Here is a 26,795-nt window from a genome sequence, read left to right on the forward strand (position 1 = left end):
CCGGGGGGATTATGTTTCTGTGCTGTGATGGGTCTTGCAGGGTTTGTTTGTTTTTTGGGGGGGTTTCGCGTTTCCAATGGGTCTTGCAGGATTTGTTTGCTTTTTGGTTTTCTTTTCCCCCATTTCCAATATGTCTTGCAGGGTTTGTTTGTTTTTTGGTTCCCCCCCCCCCCCCCGGTTTCCGATGGATCTTGCAGTGTCTGTTTGCGTTTTGCTTTCCTTTTTTTTTTTTTTTTTTTGCATTTTTGAAGGGTCTTGCATGGTTTGTTTGCTTTGCTTTTCTTTTTTTCCTTCGGCTGGAATGGATTAATCGCATTTCCGATGGGTCTTGCAGTGTTTTGTGGGCGTTTTTTGTGATTTTTTTTCTTTGGCTGGAATGGATTAATTGCATTTCAATACATTCCTATGAGAAATGGTGCTTCGATTTAGGACCATTTCGAGTTACGACCAGAGTTCTGGAACCAATTAAGTTTATAAGTTGAGACACCACTGTAATCTGCACTGTTAACATTATTACTATAACGATTGTGCCTGCCTCTTCTCTAGTCTTCTCCACATCGAAAATGACTCTATCAGCATGATTCATAGTTTAAATCCTGACAATGATCTACTTTCTCATCTTGGACTAGTGATTCTGCAGACAGATTTCTTGACTCTTTTGAGTTTTTGCAGACTTTGTGTGGAATTCAATCAGCTGTTTTTAGTTCTCCCCCTGACCCCTCCAAATATATATCTACACAACCAAAGGTCTTAATCCCGCAAGTACAGTTTGCAGTATGGCAGTCCCTAATACCAATAAGAGATGAATACTTCAGACAATTTTGCAATGGTTGTTTGATGGAACTGTAGGAAGTTGGTTCTCTTTAGATTACATGTGAATCCCTGAAATAATAGGGATAATAATAATGCTGCTGCATTATTTTGATGGCTGGAAAACCTGTAGTTCCCATATTTCAGCAGTGTGGAAGGATTGGGTTCCAGAATGGGTGGCTGCAGATTACAGTGCGTCCTTGCAGCTCCCTGAAAGTTGGACCATAACTGGCTGAACAGGAACAGCTCTGTGGCAGAACACATGGTTTGCATGCTAATGATCCCAGATTCAATTGCTAGCATTCCTACTGAGGGTTGGAGTAACGCTGCTGTCCAGAATCCTAGAGAACCTCCACCACTCAGCACAAGCAGTACTTGGCTAAGTGAACCAATGCCTGACATGGCAGGTTCCTCCATAAAGTGTACAGTTGACCTGAAGAGCATGCAGGCTAACATTGTTTATTGATTCATAAATACAAGTATACACATGTAGGCTGATTGTGAGCCTTTATAACTCAGTATAGCTAATGGTAGTTAAATCCAATAATCAGAGATGGTACAATTCCAAAACAGTGACGGTAACAGAACAGGAGCAACAGATAAATTAAAGACATTAGATAAAGCTTAACACATCTCATAAAACAAATGCCTGCCTGAACGAGAAAGGCTTAGCCTGTAGTAAAATATTGTCAAAGCGCATGCCAGCTTGACTACCTGCAGAGCAGAGAGTTTCTCAGTTTGACTATAGTCACTCTAAAAAAGAAGCCATTTCAGTACTCATTTTATTACAAAAAGTAGTGTGTTCTAATTAATGCAAAGTAATGCATTACATAACTTGCTATTTTTGGTGTTTGTAGTTATTGCCACTTATGGTAATTATACAAGATGACCAGAGGAGGTTTTACTCTAGTTTTTACTTTGAAACATAAATTCAACACTGTTTTGGGTTGACACTGTTTTTAGCTGCTCCAGTAAGCATGGCTGTGATTTGTTTATTGAATATTGACTTGGAAAAAAAAGGGGACGGGAGGTCTCATCACAGCAAGATTGGTTGGGTTTCAGGAGGCTCGTGAAACTGACCAAGACCACTCGGTTTCAACCCCTCCAAACTTAGGAGGGAAAGGACTTTTGCTAGGAGAAGTGAAAGTCTGAAGCAACAGAATCTGACTGAGAAGGGAGGTGGCTCGGGAGATTCCTGGACTGGCCTCTCTTTGAAGTTGCAATCTGGAAGCAGAACTGAGTGGGCGCCATCTTTGGCACAGAGCTGTGAATGTCCCAAGACAGAGAGCGGAAAAGTACAGAAGGGTTTTGGAAAAATAAACTTGACCAAACTTGAAGTAAGTGGCTTGATTTACATATGGAACTGTTAAGGACCTAAACAACGAAGTGACTGGGTGTAATCTGTCAGAGAAAGTGACTAGACCTATAGCGGACCAGACAAGCGAACACTCCCTCCCCCCCCCATGAGGCTTGGCTGAGAGAAACAGAAAGAAAGGAGGAGGAAGGGGGAGGGAGAAAAATCAACTTTCTTTCTTTCTTTCTTTCTTTCTTTCTTTCTTTCTTTCTTTCTTTCTTTATTTATTTATTTATTTATTTATTTATTTATTTATTTTTTTATTTTTTTATTTATTTATCCATCCCACTTATCTAGTCGGGATAACTTTGCTTCTATTGAGGCGATAAAACTTGCTCCTGCAGTATAATGAAACTATAAACTACTGATGGATTTAAATCTGTGAAGCAGCCAGAAACAGTCTTGGAAAAAGCCCTTCCTCCTGTCAACCTTCTGCCCCAAGCTACTATTGTGAATAACTATTGTGGTCACTACCTGCTGGAAAGAAATCCAGATAATACCTCCAATTATGGGACAACAAGACATCCTCAAGAATATTCAAAACATTATACTTAATGGACTGCGCCAGATGAAAACAGAGATGGAGCAGCTATTTGAACAAATTAAAGACGTGAGGACACAAATGGAATTTACAGTGAAGATGGTGAAAGAAGGGAAACTATGACAGGGAATTAATTTTTTTAAGCTACAGACAGAGACAATTTTATTTTTAAACACCAGAAGGTTCTAGAAGAAAACGGTGAAGATACAATGCAGAGGAGAGTCAATTTGTTGATCTCCCTTATGGAGATGTCAACAGCGGAATTGCAGCAAATGGCGAAGTTTACTATGAACTTTGATATGAAAGGGAGAAGAATCGAGATGATGGGACACATGCTGTGGCAGATGAGACAAAGGAGACAACATATGGAGTGGATGAAGCTCTTGAGAATGGATGCATGGTCCGTGAGATGGAAAATGAAAGACGGCGTGATAAGATGAGGACAAAATATTGGTTAGAATATGGAGATACAGTAGAGCAGTGGGGATAAATGTTGTTAAATCTAAGAAAGTATTTTGTGGTGAAAGAATGTATGATAAAATAAACACAAATTAATGTTTATAACAGTAATTCAGAGCAATAGAGCAGTTTAAACTATACATATAAAGATGGCAAAATAATATTAAACTTATAAAACTAGTAAACTTAAAGATAAAAAGAAAGAGAAAGTCCAAGAAAATGGAAGATTAGTAATGATAAATATTATGGAAAATCGTTACAATGTTTTTTTCTCTTTGTATGATTTCCAATACAATTGTATAAGTGGATGTAAGAATACTTTTCGCTTTCTGAAATTTTACCCTTTCTTACCTTTCCCTGCCTCTTACCTGTCCCCTTTTGTGTACCATAACCCCTGTCCCTATGAAAATGAATAAAAATATATTTTAAATAAAGAATATTGACATGAAAAAAATAGGTTGGTATGAGGAAGTCAAGCTCTTGTGGGATTTCTGATCCAAACTGATAGACACCTTGAACTAGACATAGTAATAGAACGAAGAAATGTCTGGATCATTGATGTTGTACTTCCTGTGTGGATGAAACACAGTTCAGTGGTCGCTGTACTCATTGGGACTTTGGGAACAATACCAAGAAATTTCACACAATATTATAAGCAGTTGCAGATCTCAGAAATAACACAATCAGAGCTACAAAAATTGGTAATATTAGGAACAGCATACATACTGCGCCAATATTTAACAGATAGGTTTTTGGTTAAAACTTGTTTCTTCGTCGTAAACTCTGTGAATGCACATGGAAAGGGTTAAGTTCGCGCCTGCGCCGGACTTCTCCGAACATTCTAGAGCTTAGGAGAAAGATTTGAATAATTAGGCGTTGCCCCTATAAAGCCAGCTCCGCCCGCCCAAAGCCTCAGTTCCATTTTATCGCCTTCGCGTACGGAAATTCTCAACTAGAGCTCCTGTTTCTTTTGCTAGTTTATGTCTTTCCTGGCTTGACCACAGCGTTCCTATACGACTACTCTTGTGCGTTGCCCCTCTCTCGGACTTTTCTTCGTTTTTCGACCTCGGACTGTTCTCTGACTACTCTCCTGGATTTTCGCTTTGGCTTGTTCGCCACACCGTGAGTTTTGCCTAGACGCCCCAGTTTCTGTTCCCCTTGGGTCCCCTTATTTGGCTGTGTCTTGTGGGACCATAACTCGCCGTGTTTTGGTCGCTCAGCGGTTTATATTTTACCCGGCTCGCGTCAGTCGCATTTGCTGCGAGCTGGTGGAGCGCGCGTAAACTCCCGCCCACGTTCCTACGAGAGAGACGACTGCTGTCCTGTCGCCTCGTGTGGGCCTCCGCCGTCTTGGTTTGCAGTTTGCCACAATGGAAGTAACTCCTTCCCATCTATCCGAGGCCGGAGTGGGTGATTCCACCAACCCACCTCCTCCCCCACCTTCTAAACCGGGAAAACCCGCCAAAAAAGTGGGACGCGCGCAGTCTGAAGTTGCCTTACCAGCGGCCGATATGCCGGCTACCACTTCTAAGGCTGTGAAAGAGGTTACCCAGGCTAAATCCTCTTCAAGGTCCACTAAGTCTTCCAAACAGCCTGGTAAGCAAAAGGCAGAAAAAGCGACCAGTAAATCTAAGAGGGACGAATCTCGGGCAGCGCTGAGTCTCCAGTGCCCTGTCACTACTGTCCCTAACTCTCCCCCTTCCCCCATCTTGGAAGAGGTTGAGAGCGTCCATGGCTCGACTGGAGAGGACGGGGGCTCGCTACCGCCCCGACAACCGCGGGCAACGGCGCAAGCGCACAGCCGTTCGCCTCATTGCAACCCGCTAGATGGCATACCAATATCTAGCGTCGGTTCTGCCCTTCACAGCCCTGTGTTTACCGGGCGGGCTTCCTCAGTGGCGTCGCAATCTCCTCCTCCAGTCTCACCACCGCGGAAGCGGGCGGCTAAGACAAAGCATATTTCTCCGCTCCGTAGCAAGCATCACCACAGGGAAATAGTCATTCTACCCAAACACCACAGAGACAGAGCTCTTCGGGAGGACTCTTACATTATTGATCTTAGTCGCCATCACCGGCGCCGGGCGAGGGACACTGACTCGGAGTCCCCTTCTGACGACGACTTTTACCACTCTCATAAGAGAGTGCGTTACGTCTATGCTTCCTCTTCCTCACCTTCTCCTTCCCCCCCTAAGCATCGGGGACGTAAGGAATTCAAAATCTTAAAGGACATGCGCAAGACTAAAGACTACCACTCCAAAACACATGCCACCAAAGTAGGCATATCAGACAAACAGTCTTTAGCCGCCCCAACAGCGGGACTAATATCAGGGAAAAGCACAACTCAGGCAAAGAGACATGTTTCTTCGCCCCCCCCGTCTCTCCTAGGGGACAGAGAATCCTCACCGACCTCGGTAGCACCTCCTACCATTCCCATTGATGAATCTGACAATGCGTCTATCTCTGGCGCCCCTTCAGAATTTGGAGCCTCTGATATCCAGGCTCCGGTATCTTCTGAGGACTTTTCGTCCTACGTTCAGATGGTGTCACGAATGGCTAAGGCTTTGAAGCTTGATATTGAAAAGTCACCACCTGCCACTGAGGATCTAGTTTTTGCTATTGTGGATAAGGACAAGGCACCTCCACTCAGCATTGCTCTTATACCATCTTTGTTGGCCACAATCAAGGAATCTTGGGCCACCCCAGCTACCTCTACGCAAGTTACCCGTAGAGTCGAGAACTATTATAAAACACATGGGGATGAAGCAAACTTTCTGGCTAAACACCCAGTGCCCAACTCTATCATTGTTCAATCCAATCAGTCTAAGACTTCTTCAACGGCGCAGATCACTCCCTCCAATAGGGAGGGTAGGAAATTGGATGTTCTCAGCAGAAAAATCTACTCCTTCACATCTTTTCTTATTAGAGTGGCTAATTACCAGGCCGCCATGGCAGCATATCAGCACCAGCTTTGGGAGAGAGTTTTACCAGTCCTCCACGAAATTCCAGAAGACTTAAGAACTCCGTTACTCAATACATTTGAAGAGGCAACTAACGTAGCTAAACACCAGTTGTTGGCCTCTAGGCACTCTGCTGACATTGCATCCAAAACCATGACTTCTGCTATTACATTGCGTCGCCATGCCTGGCTGCGCTCTTCAGGCATCAATGATGACGCTAAGAACCGGATCGAGGCCCTCCCGGTTGATGCCACAGGGGTATTCAACGAAAAGACTGACGAATCTATGGAAAGCTTCCACAAGATGAAAAAGACAGCGAAGTCCTATACTATTCATCAGCAGCCAAAATTCCAGTCTTATCAATGGCGCAAGCCTTATACCTCTCAAAGCTACTTACCTGCCACCTCACAAACTTACCGTTCATTCAAACAGCAGTCACAGTCCCGGGTTCCTCCTACTTCATCCGGCTCTTCCTCTTTCCGCCCTCAGACTCAGGGTCAGCGACGTCAGTCTTACCGTCCCCCTGCCAAGAAGAACAGAAATTATCTTTGACTCCACGATCCATCCAATTCGTTCCCCTCCGTCCATCCGCCTGGCTCCCTTCCTCAACAACTGGTCTACCATCACATCCGACAATTGGGTGCTGGACATCATTCGCTCCGGTTATCGCCTAGAATTATTAGAGCTCCCCCCCCCCCGGGTCGCGTAAAGCATACCAGCTTCAACCCAGAACTTCAGGTGGAGATTTTCAACTTACTCCAGAAACACGCGATAGAACCAGTTCCCAAAGACCACGCCGCGAACGGGTTTTTTTCAAGATATTTCGCAGTTCCCAAAAAAGGAGGGGGCATTCGCCCCATCCTAGACCTTCGAAAGTTGAACCGTTATCTTCTTGTGCGAAAGTTCCGCATGGTCACCATGGAAACCATCCTTCACCTCCTTCGTCGCGGGGACTGGTTCACCATCATAGACCTGCAAGACGCTTATTTTCATATTTCTATTCATCCCCAGCATCGCAAGTATCTGCGTTTTTGTTTTCTAGACACCGTCTATCAGTTCTCCGCCCTCCCTTTCGGTTTATCTACCGCCCCCCGCACATTTACAAAATGCATGGCCCCGATCGCCGCTTACCTTCGCACGCAAAACGTCAACGTCTACCCTTATATAGACGATTGGCTTATCGTAGCAGATTCCCCGGAAAGCTCAGCTCGCAGCACCGCATTTGTCCTAGAAACCCTGCAGTCCCTGGGTCTCCAGGTGAACAAATCAAAATCCAAGCTCCAACCATCACAGGTAATAGAGTATATAGGCACCTCGATCAATTCCATCACAGGGCGCATCGCGCTTCCGTCTCAGCGCATCTCCAAGATTCACCGAGCGATTCGCAGGTTTCATCCCTACAGGACTGTGTCAGCCCGTCATGCACAACATCTCCTCGGCCTCATGGCCTCCACCACCGCCGCTTTTCAGCATGCTCGACTAAAAATGAGATCTTTACAGGCCTGGTACCTCACATTATTCAACCCGCTATCCGACAACCCACGCACCCTCCTCAAAGTCACACCGGAGCTTTGCCAACAGTTTCAATGGTGGACTTTTGCCCCCCACCTCCTCGTCGGTCGCCCATTTCGACCGCTACATCTTACAGCGCAGATAACAACCGATGCCAGCCCCGTGGGGTGGGGAGCTCATTGCGGCAACCACAGGATCAACGCCCTCTGGTCCAGCACAGAGCGGAAGCTTCACATCAACCAGCTGGAAATGTGGGCGGTCATCAAAGCCCTTCGTGTTTTTCTTCCGTTTCTCTCTGGTCAGGCAGTTCAAGTGGTTACCGACAATACGACCACGATGCATTACATAAACAAGCAGGGAGGCACCCGGTCCCTCCAGCTACTTTACCTGGCGATTCTTCTGTGGGAATACTGTTAGAGCAATCACATATTTCCAGTGGCAGTCTATATCCTGACTACCGACAACCAACTGGCCGATGCTCTCAGTCGCCGGACTACACAGACACACGAGTGGGAGCTCGACCACTCAATATTTCTACAAATCTGCCACAAATGGGGACACCCATTAATCGACATGTTCGCAACCGATACCAACACGAAGTGCACCGCATACTGCTCCAGGGCAGGCCGCGGCCGCGGCTCGCTGGGGGATGCGTTAATGGTCCCTTGGGAAGAAACACTGCTCTACGCATTTCCCCCACTCCCTCTGGTTCAGCGAACTATAGTCTGCATTCGCCAAATGTCAGCGGACGTCATTCTCATCGCACCTTTTTGGCCGCGCCAAGCGTGGTTCTCCACACTGAAGAGCATGGCAGCCGACTATTTCGAGCTACCGAATATCCCTCATCTACTCACCCAGGAGAACGGCAATCTCCATCATCCAGATGTCCAGTCCCTCCATCTGACAGCCTGGAGGATTCTTCCATAATCAACACCGTCCTAGAGAAAGCCAGAAAACAATCTACTAACACTTTGTATGCTTACAAATGGAAGAATTTCTGCAGTTATGCTTCCTCCAAGGGCTTTCCACCTTCTCCGGTCTCCCTATCTAACCTCCTTCATTACTTGAAATACCTTTTTGACCTTGGCCTGTCAGTTTCTACTCTTAAAGTCTACATATCGGCCATTGTGGCAAACCAACCTCGTGAGTCCCATGCGGCCAGGTTTTTCTCACATCCCACCCTAAAGCTCTTCCTCAAAGGACTCTCCAACCTTCGTCCTACAGTCAGATCGCCACTACCTCAGTGGTCGCTTCACCTCATTCTCCATGCTTTGGCACGACCGCCGTTCGAGCCGATGGCAGCGTCGGACTTAAAACTTTTATCGTTTAAAACCTTATTCCTTGTCGCTATCACCTCAGCCAGACGAGCTGGCGAATTGGCGGCACTGAGAGCAGACCCGCCTTATCTTCAATTTTTCCTTGACAAGGTGGTACTGTACCTTGACACCACCTTTCTGCCCAAGGTAGCATCTGCGTTTCACTTAAGCCAACCTCTGGTCTTACCGTCGCTTTTTCCTAGCCCGTCTTCTCCAGCCGAGAAACTGCTTCATAGCCTGGACGTGAAAAGAGCGTTGGCTTTTTATACCTCACGAACTAAAGACTTCCGTCTGTCCAACAGACTCTTTATTTGTTTCCACGGTCCACGTAAGGGTTGCGCCGCCTCGCCTCAGACTCTTTCGCGTTGGCTCGTCTCCACAATTACCCTTGCCTATGAGCTTGCAGGCAAGACTCCTCCTTCTTCTATCAAGGGTCACTCCACTCGAGCGATGTCCACTTCTACCGCGTTACTAAGGGGAGTGGACTTGACAGACATCTGCAGAGCTGCAACGTGGTCCAGAGCCTCCACGTTTATAAAACATTACAGCCTTGACCTCCGAGCCAAGCGAGAGGCCAGGTTTGGAAGAGCTGTCCTTTCCTCGTTACTTCAGTGACGGCCCTCCTCCGGTAAGATAGCTTGCTAATCACCCTTTCCGTGTGCATTCACAGAGTTTACGACGAAGAAGAAGAGGTTACTTACCTGTAACCATAGTTCTTCGAGTAAAACTCTGTGAATTCACACGCCCCGCCCGGCCTCCCCTCTGTCCGTCACTGCTTAATTGGCTCTATGTATATACGAGCTTACCTCTGGCGGATAAAATGGAACTGAGGCTTTGGGCGGGCGGAGCTGGCTTTATAGGGGCAACGCCTAATTATTCAAATCTTTCTCCTAAGCTCTAGAATGTTCGGAGAAGTCCGGCGCAGGCGCGAACTTAACCCTTTCCGTGTGAATTCACAGAGTTTTACTCGAAGAACTATGGTTACAGGTAAGTAACCTCTTCATCTGTTGTATAATATCAGTCAATGTTTTTATAGTTCTGATTGACATCAATGAAATGTATTGCATTTGACAATATACTTTTGTGCCCAGATGTGACCATAGAGTACTGAGGGGCTTTTACTCTTCTTGGTGGCTGTAATATTAGCATGTAAAAAAATAAGTATGCAAATAATACAGTTTACGACAAGTAGATTGTATTGAGCCATAGCCTTGCTCTGATTAAATTTGCTACCACATATCCTTTTGATAGAGAGTTGATCACTGCTCTGAAGCTGGCTAATAACGTTGCATGTTGTAAAACGTTGCTGGTCTAGATCTAGTGCTGCTAGCTTTTTGAGACATATACTGTATATGTAATGAAAATGCAGTAAGAAGATCTGCTGTTTCTGGATAATGTATACTTTCAATATTTGAACTAATTTCCTAACAATTAAAACAAGAGAGATCCTAAAGATCTGCTCTGTTGACCAGGGTGAGTAGAAGGGAAGAGAAGCTCAGTATAATCATGTCTTGGCTGGGGGGAAAAACAAACATAAAAATGAAATGGGGTTAACAATAAATCTATGGCTTCTTCTTTGTGGTCTCTGTGAATGCACACTAATGGGTTTAATCTGCGCTTGCGCAGAGGTCTCCGGAATATTCTAGAGCTCAAACATACATTCTCTAGGACTGCCCCCCCAGTACACATGGTCCGCCCGTCGTGGTGATTACCTCAGTTCCTTTTTGCCGCCACTGAGGTCTCTCTCCTGAGCTCTCCGTTCGCGCAGATTGGTTCTTTTTCTTGAGAAAGCATAATTCATCATTCTTATGCAAATATAGACTGTTCTTTTGTTACTCCTTTTGATTTCCTGTCATTTTATTTCCCTTCCCCCCTTTTTTTTACCCTCCCTTCCCACCTTTTATGGTCCCGACAGGGCTGTTTAACAGGTGCACTTCATGTACTAATAAGTTACCTGTTTCTGACAGCCATGATTCTTGTCTTTTTTGTTTGGGAGAATCGCATCAGCCAGCTTCTTGCTCCTATTGCTAAAACTGTACTAAGCAAGCCATCAAGCTCCATCAACAACGTCTTAAATCTTTCTTCTGGGAGCAGTCTCTTCGTCCACCATCTAAGATGGATGACACTCAGGCCTCACAACTGCCACCAGTTTCTTCGGTCACTAATTCACCATTACAGTCTCCTAAATCTAAGCCAAAATTGCCTAAGTCAGAGTCTTCTGGATTGACATCTCAATCAACCCCGATGCTGAAAACCACTGTGAAACTGGTTAGTACCAAACTGAAGAAGTCTAAAAAGTCTTCTGTAGACTCTCAGCCACTGGTACGGCATCTTTCCGTACAAAATCAACCACCTATTGATCTCAACACCGACTGCGAATCCATTCCACCTCCGTCCGGCCAACCGCTTTCTCCTTTACTGGCTCAGTCTCCATCTTGGGCGGATGCCTCTGATGAGGTAACTGTACTGCCTTATTTAGCCATTCGAGCTCCAAATCTCTGGGTCGCTCTGTGTCTGGGTGTGAGTCTGGATCAATATTTGTTACTGCTGATCCAGTTTTGTTCTGGAAGAAAAAAGCTGAACTCCACCACTTTGAGGACACCGGCCATTCTGATACTGTTCTCTCACAGCTTCCGAGTCATTCAGGACTGTCGATACCGCCAGGCTCTTGGGCTCAACATCATCAGCCCAAACGAGTAACAGTTATGAGCCTCCTGTCTAATATGAACCCCCATCCAAGCAGTATCGACATCGTCCGCACCAGTATTGGCAGCATGGTACCGAATGTTACGTCGAACCCAAGCATTTTCAATATGTATACTATTATCCTTCGGACTCTTTGGAGTCCCCCTCGCCTCTTCGATACCCATCAGGCTACTACTACAGCCAGTCATCAGACGATGAGAGCGTTTCTCCCGCTTCGGTACTGAAGTCCCATAAGAAAATGGTTGTTGTGGGTTTTTCTGTCTCTTTGGCCAAGTTCTGAAGGTTGCTCTTCCTAACGTTTTGCCAGTCTCTGTGGCTGGCATCTTCAGAGGACAGCACTCTGTGCTCTGGTGTAGTTGGCTTGGGAGTGCAGTATTTATGGCTGTGAGATAGGCTTTTGTCTTTTTCTGTAGATGGGTGATTAGTGTGTCTTGTTGTGGGTGTATTGTTGTGCTAAGGAGAAGAGATTATCTGTTCGTGTGGTTGATGGGTGTCATTAGCTGGTCTTTTGTGTGTAGTGATCCCCTGTCCTTGTGGCTGGGTGGAGTTCATTGACCTTTTACACACTGTATTTTTGAGAGCTGGGAGCCAAGTTTTGTTGAGCTTCATTTGTGAGAAAACTCACAAATGGCACACCTCAACTGCACCAGTTTCATCAGCTTTAATACCGAAGAAGCCAAAACCATTGGCCAAGCCTTCTATACCACCAGCTAACATGGCTGCCTTTTCTTGGGACCGTTCATCATCCTTGCACATCACCACGACTTACACTGGACCGCCGCCCGGTACCGTGGACTCAAAAAACCCCTAAAAAACGGAAGCCAGACCTCTCAGCCCAATTGATACCAGGCAAACACGGTACCGGAGCTTCTAAGCGCCACCAGCCAGACTCCCCTCCTGATAGATCTACCTCTTCATATCAGCAAGGTTTATTGCTTTCACTAGCGCATTCTTCGGACTCGGAGTCCTCCATTTCCATGATCTTACAAGAATCACTCCCCAATCTTCTGACTCCTGATTCCGATGTAGCTGATGCTAACCCTCCATCACAATTGGAGGATTTCTCCTTCTATTCTCAGTTAATTCTCTGTAGTGGCAAAACCATGGACCTTGATGTCCAGCAACCAACCCAATCTGAATCTGACAAGGTATTATGAGGATATCAGTGAGGATCGGATAACCCCACTTTGCATGGGGTTCATCCCGTTGCTGTTCAAGCTTATTAAGCAGTCTTGGGCTAAGCTGTCGAGAATCTGTACAAGACCCTCAGTACTAACACGGAATTTCTCTCCAAGCATCCTTCTCCTAATTCCGTTATTGTTGATGCAATGCAAAATTGTTCACATAATGTTCTAACACGACTCCAAACAATTAAAAGGGTAGGAAGTTAGACATTATTGGATGTATTCTCTCGCATCTTTCACCCTACGAGCTGCCAACTATTTAGCTGCAATGGGAGCCTATCACAGTTTTCTCTGGAACAAGGCTCTTCCATCTCTACAGTTGGCCTCTGGAGAGTACAAACCTCGGGATCTCGCTTTTCACCAAGAGGCTATGCCATTGGCACAACAAGGACATATCATGGCATGACATATAATTGAGGCAGCTTCTAAACACATGGCCACAGCTGTAGCCTTACGTAGACATGCCTGGCTATATTCTGCGAACATCTCAGAGGACTCTTGGATGTGAACTGAGGACTTACGTTATCAGTGGCATTATCAAATATCCCTTCCACCAGGACAAGTCTTTCCCAGAGAAGCAGTGCTACTTACTTCAATCATCTTCCACGTTCCAACCTCATCAGGACACTCAGAGACAGCACCCTCGCCAATCCTTCAGGCACCCTGACAAGAAGAGCAAGCAGAACCTTTGACTCTGACCATTCCGGTCTGTACTGTATCTCCTCCCATCACCACCCGCCTCGCACCCCATTTTCAGTCTTGGGCACGCATAACCACAGATTTGTGAGTTCTATCAATGACATCCATCTGATACGCGATAGAATTCTTTTCCATACCGCCACCACAAATCATTATAACTTCACCATTCACGGCTTTCAAATCAGAGATCCAGTCACTCATCTCAAAGGAGGCTATCTCACTCATCACCCCAAGTGCTTCCGACCCAGGTTTCTTCTCCCTATATTTCTTCGTTCCAAAACAAGACGACAGCCTATGCCCTATTCTCAGCCTCTCCGACCTCAATTACTTCATCATTTAAAGGCGTTTTCGCATGGTGACTCTAGAATGTATCCTTCCACTTCTACAAGAGGGAGACTGGTTCTCTGTCATCGACCTGAGCGACACCTATCTTCATATCACCATCAGGCACAACCACCGCAAATTCCTTTGCTTCTCCCTCGGTCACGCCACCTACAAATTCAATGCCCTACCGGCCGGCCTCTCCACTGATCAAGAATATTTACTAAATGGATGGCCCCTGTAGCAGCGCACCTTTGCACCCTAGGAATTTCGGTGTTTTCGTACATCGACGACTGGTTACTCATGTCTCCATCGCGAGCGCAAGCTCTGAAGGACATTGCTGTCACTTTTTCTTTACTGGCAGATCTGGGCCTCAGGGTCAATGTTGACAAGTCAGTATTAACTCCCTCTCAAAGAGTCACATAGATGTAGTTCTAGACTCACATCACGTGAGGGCTTTTCTTCCTCAGCAATGTGTCACCCACTTCCAGCCTTGCACGCTGGTCACTGCTCATCACGTACAATGCCTCCTCGGCCTCATGGCCTCCACCACATCTGTCATTCAACATGCCCAACTAAAAATGCACTAGTGGCATCTCTCCTTATTAGACCTGCTTCTCGACCCACCCGCTATGCTTCTACAAGTCACTCCCAAGCGTGCATCTCAGCTGATTTGGTGGATCACACTGGCCGATCTTTTTCTTGGATGACTTTTTGCACCTCTCCAATTGGCAATTCAAATTACAACCGACGTCAGTCCTGTCAATTGGAGTGCACATTGTAAAGACCTGCAAATTCATGCCACATGGTCTCATCATGAGAAAACATTCCACATCAACAACCTGAATGATCTTCAAAACGTTCTGTGCTTTCGAACCGCTCATTATGGGCACCGCAGTCCAGGTGACCACGGATAATAATACGACAGCACTTTACTGTATCAACAAACAAGAGGGTATGCACTCTCTACCCCTCCTCTATCTCGCTGTCCAGTTTTGGGAGTGGTGCCTGGATCATCACATTTTTCCTATAGCTGTCCACATTGCCACACAACACAACCAATTAGCAGACTTTTTCAGCAGGCTGAATTCTCAGATGCACGAGTGGTCCCTCGACGACACCGTTTTTCTCCAACTTTGTAACAAGTGAGGTCATCCCGATATAGATGCGTTCGCCACAGCGATCAATACCAAATGCACCCAGTACTTTTCCAGAGCGGGCATCGGCTGAGGGTCTCTCGGCGATGCTCTCATGGCAAGTTGGACCACAGATTTCCTTTACCTCTTCCCACCGATACCAATTCTCCTAGGAACCATTGTCAAATTGAGACACAACCACGCAAATGTCATTCTGATCACCCCATATTGGCCGTCAATGTTCATGATGCTCACATTGATGGCCTCTTAATCCATTCGTTTACCTCGCCTTCCTCATCTGCTCCCCCAGCATCACGGACAAATTTACCATCCCAGCCTCCGATCCCTGCACCTAACAGATTGGAGGATCCTTTCTCCCTCTCTCCCTGAACACCATCCTCACCCATGCCAGAAAACCGACCACAACTCAACTTTATGTATACAAGTGGTCTGCTTTTCAAAAGTTTGCTCATCAGAATGATCACCCGACGGCTCCAACTATTCTTTGAGCAGTGTTGGCCTTTCTTATCTTTTTGACTGCCATCTCTCATTATCTACTTTCAAGATCTACATGTCCGCTATTGTAGCTTACCAACCACAGGACTCAGACGCTGCCTTGTTATTTAGGCATCCCACGCTGAAGTGGTTTCTTGGGGGGGGGGGTGACTTATCTCAATCCACCCAGGCCCCCTCCGACGCCACAGTGGTCTCTACACACTGTCCTCTGGTGCTTGTCATTGCTGCCCTTCGAACCTCTTGCCACTTCCTCCAAGTGCTTGCTCTCCTTTAAAGTGTTGTTTCTCGTAGCCATCACATCTGCCCCTAGGGCGTCCGAACTAGCAGACCTCCGTGTAGACCCTCCGTTCCTGAAATTTCATCCAGATAAAGTCACCCTATATCCAGACATTTCTTTCCTTCCTAAGATTGTTTCTGATTTCCGTGTCTGCCAGTCAGTTGTCCTATCTACCTTCTTCCCGTCGCCATCAACAGGTGTTGACCGATCCCTCAATCTCTTGGATGTGAGACAGACCCTCGCCTTTTATGTTAAAAGAACTGCCTCGTTTCATAAGTCTAAGAGGTTGTTTGTATCGCCTCATCCACCGCATAGAGGGCACAGGTGTCCCCCAAAACTATTTCACAATGGATTGTGCAGACAATATAGCTCACTTACCAGCTTGCCTGAAAACCTCTACCTGCTGATGTCAGGGCTCACTCCACCAGGGCAATGGCCACCTCCACGGCTTTTCTTCGGGGAGTACCTGTGCCAGATATTTGCAAGGCTGCCACCTGGTCAACTCCATCAACATTTGCATCCCATTATCGTTAGGATGTACTGGCCAAGGCAGATGCAGCTTTCGGTCATGCAGTCTTGTCTTCGGTCTTGCCATGTGACGTCCCTCCACCTGTAAGGTAAGGTTGTTACTCACCCGTTAGTGTGCATTCACAGAGACCACGAAGAAGAAAGAGAGCTTACTTACCTGTAACTCTGGTTCTTTGAGTGGTCATCTGTGAATTCACACTTCCCGCCCATCCTCCCCTCTGTCCATCATGTCTGTTTCATTCTTCAGGCAGCAGTGGGCTTTTTGGGGGGGGGGAGAACTGAGGTAATCACCACGACGGGTGGACCATGTGTCCTGGGGACATGGTCCTAGCGAACGCATGTTTGAGCTCTAGAATATTCCGGAGACCTCTGCGCAAGCGCAGATTAAACCCATTAGTGTGAATTCACAGATAACCACTCAAAGAAACAGTTACAGGTAAGTAACCTCTTTTGGATACATTTCCTGCATATTTGGCTTTTTTCTGTACCTTTATCCATAATTTTGTTAATAATGCTCTTTCTTTTCTAGGGATCAGCAGATTCGTACACAAGCAGGCCATCAGATTCTGATGTCTCTCTGGAAGAGGACAGGGAAGCCATCCGCCAAGAAAGAGAGCAGCAAGCAGCTATCCAGCTTGAAAGAGCAAAGGTGCTCCTGTCTTTTCCCCTCTTCCCCTCTCTCTGGGTGCTTCTAGATGGTGCAGTTATTGTACAATTTCCCTGCTTCAAACACAACATTTTATGTGGAGGTTAGCCCAAGCAATATTTACCCCCTCTACCACTTCCCCCCCCCCATTGTTTTTCCGTCACTTTTCCCATTTTGTTCTCCACCAAGATACATTAAGAAGGGAGAGTTAGAATTTGCAATGCTTTTAACACCTTCATGTGGAATTAATCTCTCTTTTCTGGAAACGAGATGCTAAGCATTTGAGAAATCCAGTGGCAGGTGTGGCAATTTCCTGGGGGAAAAGTACTAATTAATTTCTTGGGAATGACTAGTAATTCACCTCTTTTAGCTACAGGTTTCCTGATATTTACTGCAATTGGGCCAAATGTTCTCTCCACTTGTCACCATTAGAGGTGGCAGTTTTTATTTCCAAGGATCTCTTTTGGTATAGGGGAATATCAGGGCCTTTCTCTCTGGAATATATGCTGCGGGACCCCCATCAGGGGCTAAGCATTCCTCCCACAATCCTCTAGTGCACAGGTATTAGCATAAGGTATTAACATATGCTAATACCTGTGCACTAGAGGATTGTGGGAGGAACACTTAGTCCCTGATGGGGGTCCCACAGGGCACCCCAAAACACTGAGGAGCTCTCTTGGCCTCTGGCAGGACTGGGGCTGTGCAGCCCTGTACTGAGTGGGAGGTGCAGCCAGGGGGTCACCATGCCTTGGGGGGCAGGGCACAGAAGGGGGTAGGAGGTGCAAGGACCACTGCAACTCATACCTTGCAGGGGAAATGCCATGGTCGTGAAAGTGGTTTTTCCAAGGGGAGGCTCATCCATTGCACTTCAGCTGTGCTGATCCCTGTGATTTCCCCAAATGTGGGGAACTGAACTGCATAATTTGTGGTAATGGGAGATTGTACTTGTGATTAACCCTGGTTTTTCTAAATTCCTTTTCATCTCTATTTTTCCTCATCAGGACCTATTACAAAGGCAGCAAGTCCTGGTGATGTCTTGCGTTGCATTCTTCCTCTTTTTCTCCCCAGTGGTAAAGGAACAGGGCAAAAGGAGTCATCATGATCAGGAGCCAGGGGGCTGCTTTGACTCCTTTCGTCCTCTTTCTTTGTTGCTGGAGAGAGAAAGAGGGGAAAGGCCATCTGAGACCCATTGCATTTCTAAAGGCAGTGTAGGTGATTGCTCCTCAGTGTTTTGGGGTGCCACGCGGGACCCCTATCAGGAGCTGGGTGTTCCTCCCACAATCCTCTAGTGCACAGGTATTAGCATATTAGTGTTTTTCCCAAGGTGAGGCTCATCCATTGCACTTCAGCTGTGCTGATCCCTGTGATTTCCCCAAATGTGGGGAACTCAACTGCATAATTTGCGGTAATGGGGGATTGCATTTGTGCTCTCCCTGGTGTTTTTAGAATCTCTTTACCCTTTGGTCCTTGGCTATTTTCACCATCCTCTACCATTTAAATTTGCAGCCATGGCCCTGCTGGCTTTCCAGGACGCAGATCCTAGAAAGCCAGCAGCATATACTTTCTCCCCCACTTTTTTTGGGGTAAAAAAGTGGGGGATATAATTAATGTGTTCTAATGAGGGAAAAACCGTCTTGCGAAGCATCGGTCTTAAAAAAAAGTCTTGTGAAGCATAGACGAAAACATTGTCTTGTGAAAATCGTCCATAGAAAACATTGTCTTGCGAAGTGTCACAGCGATCGCAAAAACCCATCGTCTCGCGGATTAATAATCCCGCGATGCAATCGTCTTGCAAGGCACCACTGTAATTGTGTGAATTTGTCCTAAGTGAAGTGTTGAGGTAGGGACGGAACAGGAGCCCTCAGGGCACCCTACAAGTAATGAACTGGCTAGGTTCTAACTGAAATACAAGCTATCTGGTGGAACAGAAGGCAAACTCAACTTACTTCATTTGGCTATAATCCTTAATATCAGTTTTTATGCTAATTTTATAGATCAGGTTTTATAAATGCAAGCTCAGTTCCACTGTTCCCGGCCACAGGTCACTTTTGAACAAGCATCATTTGGAAAAAAAAGCTTTGAGCCTTGCTCTCTAAAGCATCGCCACCGTCTTCTAACAGTGTGTTGCTTGCTGCCTCTGTGCCCCTTTCCCCCTTGCCCCATTTGCTTTGCACCCCTAGCTGCTCCACCTTCCTACTTCTGTATAATAGGATTGTATTTCCGTTCCCAGTCAAAGCCGGTAGCGTTTGCTGTGAAGACTAATGTCAGCTACTGTGGGGCACTGGATGAAGATGTTCCCGTACCAAGCACTGCCATCTCTTTTGATGCTAAAGATTTTCTACATATTAAAGAGGTAACAATGTGATGTCATAACTTTTATCTGTCCATAGTTTGAGCCTGAATAGCTAGCTTTGAGCCATGCGATATACAAAAGTGAAGCTGAAAAGCAGCCAGTATTACTGTATATCAAGAGTTTTATTTGATTAGAGACTTACATCCAGGATAATAAATCCTGATCAAGGTTTCAAGGTTTAACATAGTGCTGAGAACTCTTTGTTGGACCATTTGAAATTCCTGGCTAGTAAACCAGTGATGTAACCTTCATCTTTCTACCTCCAGAGCATTTCCCTTCCAGAAACCATGTACCTGTTACATATGTTGACAGCTATAACTTCTTCTACACCTGCTGGTCACAGAGGGTAGAGCACATAACAGACAAGGACAGGGAAGTGGGAAGGAAATAAATGGGAGCCAGCATGGAAGATGAGATGACTCTAGAAGTTTTCACAGTCTCGTGTCTATTTGGATCCATCACTGAAGAGCTCTGGGACTGTGGAACGCGTATTTTAAATTTCTTTTTAGCTTCTCCTCCTCTTCTCTTCTGTATGCTGTTTTTTTTTTCCACGAACAGTGGCATTTTCTGTCCAGTGTCCAATTTGTGATGTGGTAGGTGATCTCCAGTTCTGTAGATCGATGTGTTCAACTCCTAAGGTTGCCCCTAGGGTCATAGGCTATGCCCATTTCCAGAATTCCACTTCTGTAGCAGGTGTCCTAATGGTAGTTTATAAGCTGAGAAATTCCAAGCTGTTTCAAGTAGAGATTTAACATATTTCATTGTTTCTTGCTGAAAGAGGTACGGGAGCACAGGTGTAGCATGTGGGTTAAAGCCCCTTGTTCTTCAGAGCATTTCTAGTGATTTTTATCTTCCTGCCCAGTTAGCTGGTGTCCAAAATGTGCACAGCATTATTTTTTGTTGGATTAGTTGTAGTCACAGTTCTAAGATGGAACTTTTTAATATTTGCAAGAATGCACTTCCATTGGGAAGCATCTAAGCTTCTCTCCCACCAGCCTCCTGCTGAACAGCCCGCTTAGGCTGTGGCTTGTCCAGCATAGAATCTAACTCAGTCTAGACACAGGACTATGACAATCTGTGAATGCATAGGAATATCTCTACCGTGTGCACAGATTGGGTGCCCCTGGGGTTCTGAAGCTGCCACAGCATCTGAACCAAACCTAGCTTTGAGGCAGTGTGTTAGTTGTAGGGATTTTTTTAAAATAAAAAACATTTGGGGGTTAATTTAAATTCTGCTTTATGGTTTGAAAGTTTTTGACATTGTTGACAAGTTGTGCTAGAGCAGTGGTGTCCATCTTTGGCCCTCCAGATGTTCTTGGACTTCAACTCCCAGAAATCCTGGCTAGCAGAGGTGGTGGTGAAGGCTTCAGGGAGGTGTAGTCTAAGAACATCTGGAGGGCCAAGGTTGGACACCACTGTGCTAGAGTGTCAACTCTAATTTTTTCCTGTTTATATCACTTCATTGGTTTACCTACCTCCCATTTTTATCTTAGAGTGTCTCATAGAGTGAGGTCTCAATGTGAGCAAGGATCAAACCCCTTTACCCCTTTCATGTAGCTGTCACGGTAGGGTTATGTGGGTGCAAATCTTGTCTTGCCCTGTATGTGTGTGGCTTTGTGTATATGTATATGTTCAAAACTTTTAATCAAAGTTTACAGGCCCCAGTTAGCGCTGGGATACAATCATCCCTCGCCATCAGGTGTTTCTACCCCTTCCTTAAAAATCAGTTAGTCTGAAATAATCAAAGTAGAATGGGAAGCCACATGATAAAAATGGCTTGCTTTGTATAATGGAAATGAAGTCCTTTCGCTACTCCACCTCAGGCATTATGGCTGCGTCTAGTCCAGGAATGCTTGTCAAAGAGTGGGACCCCAAACACCCGCCTCTCCCCACTATCCCCTTTCCCTGGTTTCTGAGTTCTTGATCTCCCCCAATTGAGCAGGAAGGCCTGAATGGCGGCTTTACCTACATTGGCTTGAATACAAGTAAGACCTCTTCTGTAGTCAGGGAGGCTGTTAAGGAAGGGTTGCTGGTCACATGGAGGTTTCTACTTTGATGGAAGTGATATATTTCTTTTATACCTGTCTTTCTCCCCTGCAGGATTCAGGGCAGCTTACAGCCTGTATCAAAGAACAGGTGCCTTTTAAAACGCAGAACAGGTTACAATATTAAAGCTTTGTGAAATAAATTAGCACATTTAAATAAGAATGGATTTAACATGCTTTGAAAGCCACTGAAAAGAACATTGCTGCTAAATGAATTTATTTCATTAGAACGCATATTAAAACGTTGCTACCATGTAATTATCATTTATAAGGTAGCATTTCCCATCGTGTTTGTGACTGAAACCCATCCATCCCCTAATCCGTCCCTTACTAGACAAGGATCTTGATTCCAGCTTTGCCCATTATCTTCTAGTTTCTCTTATTTCCCTTGTTACTAAGCTATCACCCGCAGCCTCACTGAGTGCATCTTTTCTCGAGTCTTCCATTGTGGCAACTACTTAAAAAAATTGTGTGCAGAATCACAACTTGAACTACTTATCTCCAGTGGCCTGCACAAGTCAGGGCTAGTACCAGGGAAGACATGGATTCCAACAGAGGAGGAACAAATTTTTGGCAGGGAAGTTGGGAAGTATGAGAAGTTCCATATACAGTGGTGCCTCGCTAGACGATGATAATCCGTTCCACTAAAATCGCTGTTTAGCGGAATCATTGTCTAGCGAAAAGCATTTCCCTATTGGAATGCATTGAAACCTGTTTATTGCGTTCCAATGGGGAAGAATTGTTGTTGTCTAGCAAAGATCGGCCATAGGAAAGCCGCTTTGCAAACCACCAATCAACTGTTTAAATAGCTGTTTTGTGAAGCTTAGGTCTCGAAAACACCCGTTTTGCGAGCGCGGAGGGAGCTGTCAAAACCGTTGTTTAGCGAAAAGCTGTTTGCGAAGCAGGGACCAAACATTCATTGTCCAGCGAAATTCCCCCATAGGAATCACTGTTTTGCGAATCACTATAGCGATCGCCAAAAGTCAATGTCTAGCGAAAAAACTGTCATGCAGGGTAACTGTCTAGCAAGGCACCACTGTATTGCATTTCTGAGAGAGAAATAATGGGGTAATTCATTTTGAGATGCATTTCCTAAGTATTTTCTCTGGAATAATGTCCTTTGCTTTTGATCTCGTTAACATTCAAGTAAGCATGCTTGAGATTGTTGTCTTGTATACAGAAAGTGCCAGTGCTTCAATTAAACATGTGGATTGAGAAATTAAGGTAGGAGATAGGTAGAGGGCAAGCTACTGGTTTAGGAGTGCTTGGGCCTCTTTTACCATACCTTGAGATGCCTTCCCAAAACTCAAAGCTCTTCTGATGTGTTCTGTTCAGTACCATGTTTTAGAGGTTCTTTATCAAAGAAAGGATACATTGCAGCCCTTTGAATGTTATCTCTTACCATGTGTTGCCTAAGGGTAATCGGACTTGCAATCCAGTGATAGACAAAGATAAAGATACCCAGTGTGGTGTACTGGATGGAGTGATCGATGAGGACTCAGAAGATCTGGGTTCAAATTCCTGCCTGACCATGGAAACTCATTAGGGAGGTGGAACTGGTAAAACCACTCCTTAAATATCTCACTTGCATTGAATGCCTCCTTAGGGTAATTATAATTCAGTTGCGACTTAACAGTGCGTACCACACATAACAATAGATAATCCTTCCTTTTGTGCTGTCAAGTCAATTCCAATTTATGGTGATCTTTTCCGAGGCCTTTTACGTAGAGAGTACTTAGAAATGGTTTACCATCAACTTCTTCTAGGTGCAGCCTGGGACTGTGTAGCTTGCCCAAGACCACCCAGGCTGGCTCTGCTTGCAGAAGGCACAGTGGGGAATCGAACTCCCATCCTCTGACTCCAGAGCCAGAAACCGAAACCACTGAGAGGTGCAGAATGTTGTCCATTCCTGAATTAGATATGCAGTTGTTTTCCACTAGTTATCAATTATATCATGAGCAACTTAATGCCAGAGATAAAGCTGGAAATCTTCTTGGGCATCTAGAGTATTTGTGCCCATATCAGTTCCCCCTTTCCCTGAGGCTTAAACTCATAACTTCCTAATGCTGCTTCTCAGTTTTGTTTTGTTTAATTTACAGTCACAGAATCTTATAGGGGAAATGCAGCAAACTGTATTCCATATCTAGTTAGGGCTTCAGGCAAGGTCACTTTGGCAGCAAGCTGAAATGTCAGCAAGAAGGGATGACTTCACATTTAAGTTGATTCATCCATCACCCATTGGATTATGTATCATGCACTTTTAAAACAGATTAAGTGACAACCGTTATTGGCAGTGCCTAAACATCTTGGGCTCAGCAAACACTAGGGGTAAAATGTACTTCTTCCACCTATAGTAAGGATGGGCCTTGTGAAACATATTGAAGTTCCTTTGTATAGCCAAGAGTAGCCTGAGAACCACCTTCACAGGTACATTTGGTGAGGACACAAGAAAGGGCCCTCTGTGTCACACTGCACCTAGATTCTGAAACAGCCTCCCAAAGGAGGCCAGGCTGGCCCCATCTTTACTGTCCTTCAGCAAGCAGACAAAGACCCATCTTCTTCAGGCAGGCTTTCCCTCAATGACTGGCTGCCCCCCCTCTCTGTGTCTTAAATGGAATGTTGTGCCTTGTTACTTTGAGTATGTTTTGGTGTGGATTTTGTTTTCCACTTTAGTGTGGTATTTGAGGGTTTTTTTGTAATATTTTTATACTTCCTGTTTTTAGCTTTTAAATAAGGCTTCTTGGGTCCTTTTTTGAAGGAGAAAGGTGGGGAAATAAATAAATAAATAAAAATTTCCCCTGCATTCCAAAACAGTCCGATGGCCCATTTCTCAGATGTCATGGAACTCCTTTCACCCTGTCCAATCAATGGTTATGTCAGTTTTATTCCCAATTGGAGCCCCAGCCCAATCCCAGAACTTGCTTGCCTTTTCGATTTGGATGTCTCAGATGCCTCTTAGGTCTCTGTTCCTCATCTGTGCTGCCAATAGCCTTCAGCTCTTGGTAGGTCTCTAACGCATTACTGTTCTAATTCGCTGTGTGTCTTCCAGTAGGTCCCTGCCATATGCTCTGTTGTCGGTAAGCAAAAAAGAAAAGAAAAATCCCCTTTTACTATTTTAGCTTATTCTTTCTCTTTGCATTCTGCACTGTTTATTGTACGGTCACCCCTCTCCGCATTGGGAGAAAACCAGAAAGAATAATTTCCGATTTTCAAGAAGAAAAATACTACCACGCAGGAAGGAGATGGGAGAGGGAAGATTAGAAAGAGTGAAACACTAAGGGGAGACACAGAATTTGAGCCCCTTAGGATGTGTCCATCCTTTGGAGGAAAGCTCTCATGTTGTGTAGCTTTGAAATAAACTTTGTTGATTATTTCTTGACATCTACCTGCAATCATGATGAAGGAGTGAGCAGGGAAACAGTCTGAAGATTGGGAAGTAGAACAAGACAGATGTGTACTTAGGGTCTGTGTAGGCATTCTTTCAAACAGAAGGAAGTACAGGTTTTTCTGCGGCTGGCAACATGCTTCACCCTGGTCCCTGTTTACTCCTGTAACAACCTGCCTAGCACATCTGAATCCAAGATTTTCCTCACTTCAGTTGGACTGTTTTCTGTTCTTGTTATGTTGATTATTTGTTTTCAGACAGCACAATTCTTTATTCAAATGTCTCTTTTCACACTTTAAAAATAAATCCCAGACCAAGTTGATAATATTACAATTGACATCAAGGCCAGCCAGATTTCATCTAAGGAAAGAGATGGTCCAGGTGCCCAGTGTTGCAATTTTCATAAAGGGTTGATGGTTAAAATTTATATCTATAGTTACACATCCTTATTAGTTTTTGGCAAACCTCAGTTAAGAACTTACTGGAATAATAAAGAAGAAATATCATCTTCATAATTGGACAGTACCACCTCAGAGTAGATGGGAAGAATTAATTTTTTTTCAGGTAGCTTCTATCTCTTATTCTTCCTGCATATGGAAAACTACATGAAGCTTTTCATATGGAATGGATCTTTTATTGAAGGCTATAGGATTAGTGATGGATGCTAAAGGTGTATGAATGTGATGTAACCAATGTTCCTTCTAAGCTGTGCAGGTGTGCAGTGCTGCATCAGGGTCACACAGCTGAGCCAGTGTTGGTACCCATTTGCTTCTGGTTGCAGCTGGAACCCTGCACATGCAGGGTGAAGACTCCACCCTATGCTAGTGGAAAATTAGAGGGAATGTTGGATGTAACCTTCCAGTTGCCACCTTAGAAAAAGCCTAGTTTTACTACCCACTCCTTCCATGTCATTGGATGTCATCCTTGATGGACAATTGATTTTGAGTAGAAATGGGAAGTACAGCTGCCATTACCCTCTGACCATGGGCCATTGACTGGGCTCCAACAACATCTGAAGGTCTACCTGTTCCCATCACGGACTGAGAGTATTGTAGGGCCTATATGAGAAGCAGGCATATATGGCTTTGATGGATGAACATTGGCAATGGAGACAGCGGGTTGGCAAATCCTTGTACCTATTAAGTAGGAGGACGTGAAAATGAAAGATTCAAATCAATGGCTCCTTTGTTACAGAAATATAACAATGACTGGTGGATAGGAAGATTAGTGAAAGAAGGTTGTGAGATCGGCTTCATTCCTAGTCCGCTACGGCTGGAGAACATTCGGATCCAGCAGGAGCAGAAGAGAGGGCGTTTTCATGGCGGGTAAGACAGAGCACGTGTTTTGCCCTAACGGAACCTTGGGACTGCTTTTGAGTTAACTGGCTGGCTTTGCTATTTTTAAATGTATTCGAGTGTGGCTTTTTCTTGTTTTCTGAGATCTCTAACATTACTGAGAAATTAATCAAAAATGGACAGGTAAACTAGGATGATAAATGAATGGCTTCCGCCTGTGGCGTTCACCAAGAACGCAGGGTTGACTAAAGATGTGAGGAAGGGGAATGCCTGAGCCCCATCCCCTGTTTCCGCTTCTGTCACAGGGCTCATGCGGAAGAGAAGTGCCTCTTCTACCAGTGGATGTTCTCCCTGTGTTCCAGAACGTTGGAAAGTTACAATTCTGGATCATGGGGAGACCCTCCATGGATAGAGGAGATTTTCCATATGAGTCGTATGGCAGAAGTGATGTGTTCATCTTTTGAGAAAAGATTAGAGAAGGATTAGGCATTTTTTTCAATTGCTGGTCTATCTGAAGGGCTCTCAGAGGACAATACCCTGAAGATGTCTTTTATTTGAAGGCCTGTCCAGTCTCAGCTCAGTTTAAAGATTAAAAAAAAACCCTTAGGAAGCGCGCGGGGGGGGGAGAGTTTGAAGTTGCCCTACCCCTGCGCTAAGCACTCGTATAGCATTCTAAGTCAAAACTCTGATTACATTATTGCAGTCTTTCTCACTGTGGTGACAAGTGGTGAGATTAACAATTTATTTCATGTGCT

The 26,795-nt window shown here is 45.1% G+C and overlaps 1 protein-coding gene and 2 non-coding genes across 8 annotated transcripts in view; all 3 read left to right on the top strand.

The window, feature by feature from the left end:
• CACNB4 (calcium voltage-gated channel auxiliary subunit beta 4) overlaps positions 1-26,795 on the top strand; it is a 222,144-nt gene that overhangs the window by 151,590 nt on the left and 43,759 nt on the right. For all 6 annotated transcript variants that reach the window (XR_012081870.2, XR_013536865.1, XM_072983195.2 and 3 more), the window contains 3 exons: positions 16,846-16,965; positions 19,193-19,315; positions 25,940-26,070. Coding sequence is in view for 4 of the 6 variants with exons in the window: in XM_072983195.2 (XP_072839296.1) it covers positions 16,846-16,965; positions 19,193-19,315; positions 25,940-26,070 (374 nt within the window). In the remaining 2 variants the exon portion in view is untranslated. The remainder of the gene's footprint in view (positions 1-16,845; positions 16,966-19,192; positions 19,316-25,939; positions 26,071-26,795) is intronic.
• Positions 17,759-17,922, top strand: LOC140703554 (U1 spliceosomal RNA). Its single transcript, XR_012082886.2, has one exon. It is a non-coding gene; the product is annotated as a U1 spliceosomal RNA (small nuclear RNA).
• LOC140703532 (U1 spliceosomal RNA) lies at positions 18,242-18,399 on the top strand. Its single transcript, XR_012082877.2, has one exon. It is a non-coding gene; the product is annotated as a U1 spliceosomal RNA (small nuclear RNA).

Source organism: Pogona vitticeps, chromosome 1 (assembly GCF_051106095.1).
Source record: "Pogona vitticeps strain Pit_001003342236 chromosome 1, PviZW2.1, whole genome shotgun sequence".
Classification (NCBI taxonomy): domain Eukaryota; kingdom Metazoa; phylum Chordata; class Lepidosauria; order Squamata; family Agamidae; genus Pogona; species Pogona vitticeps.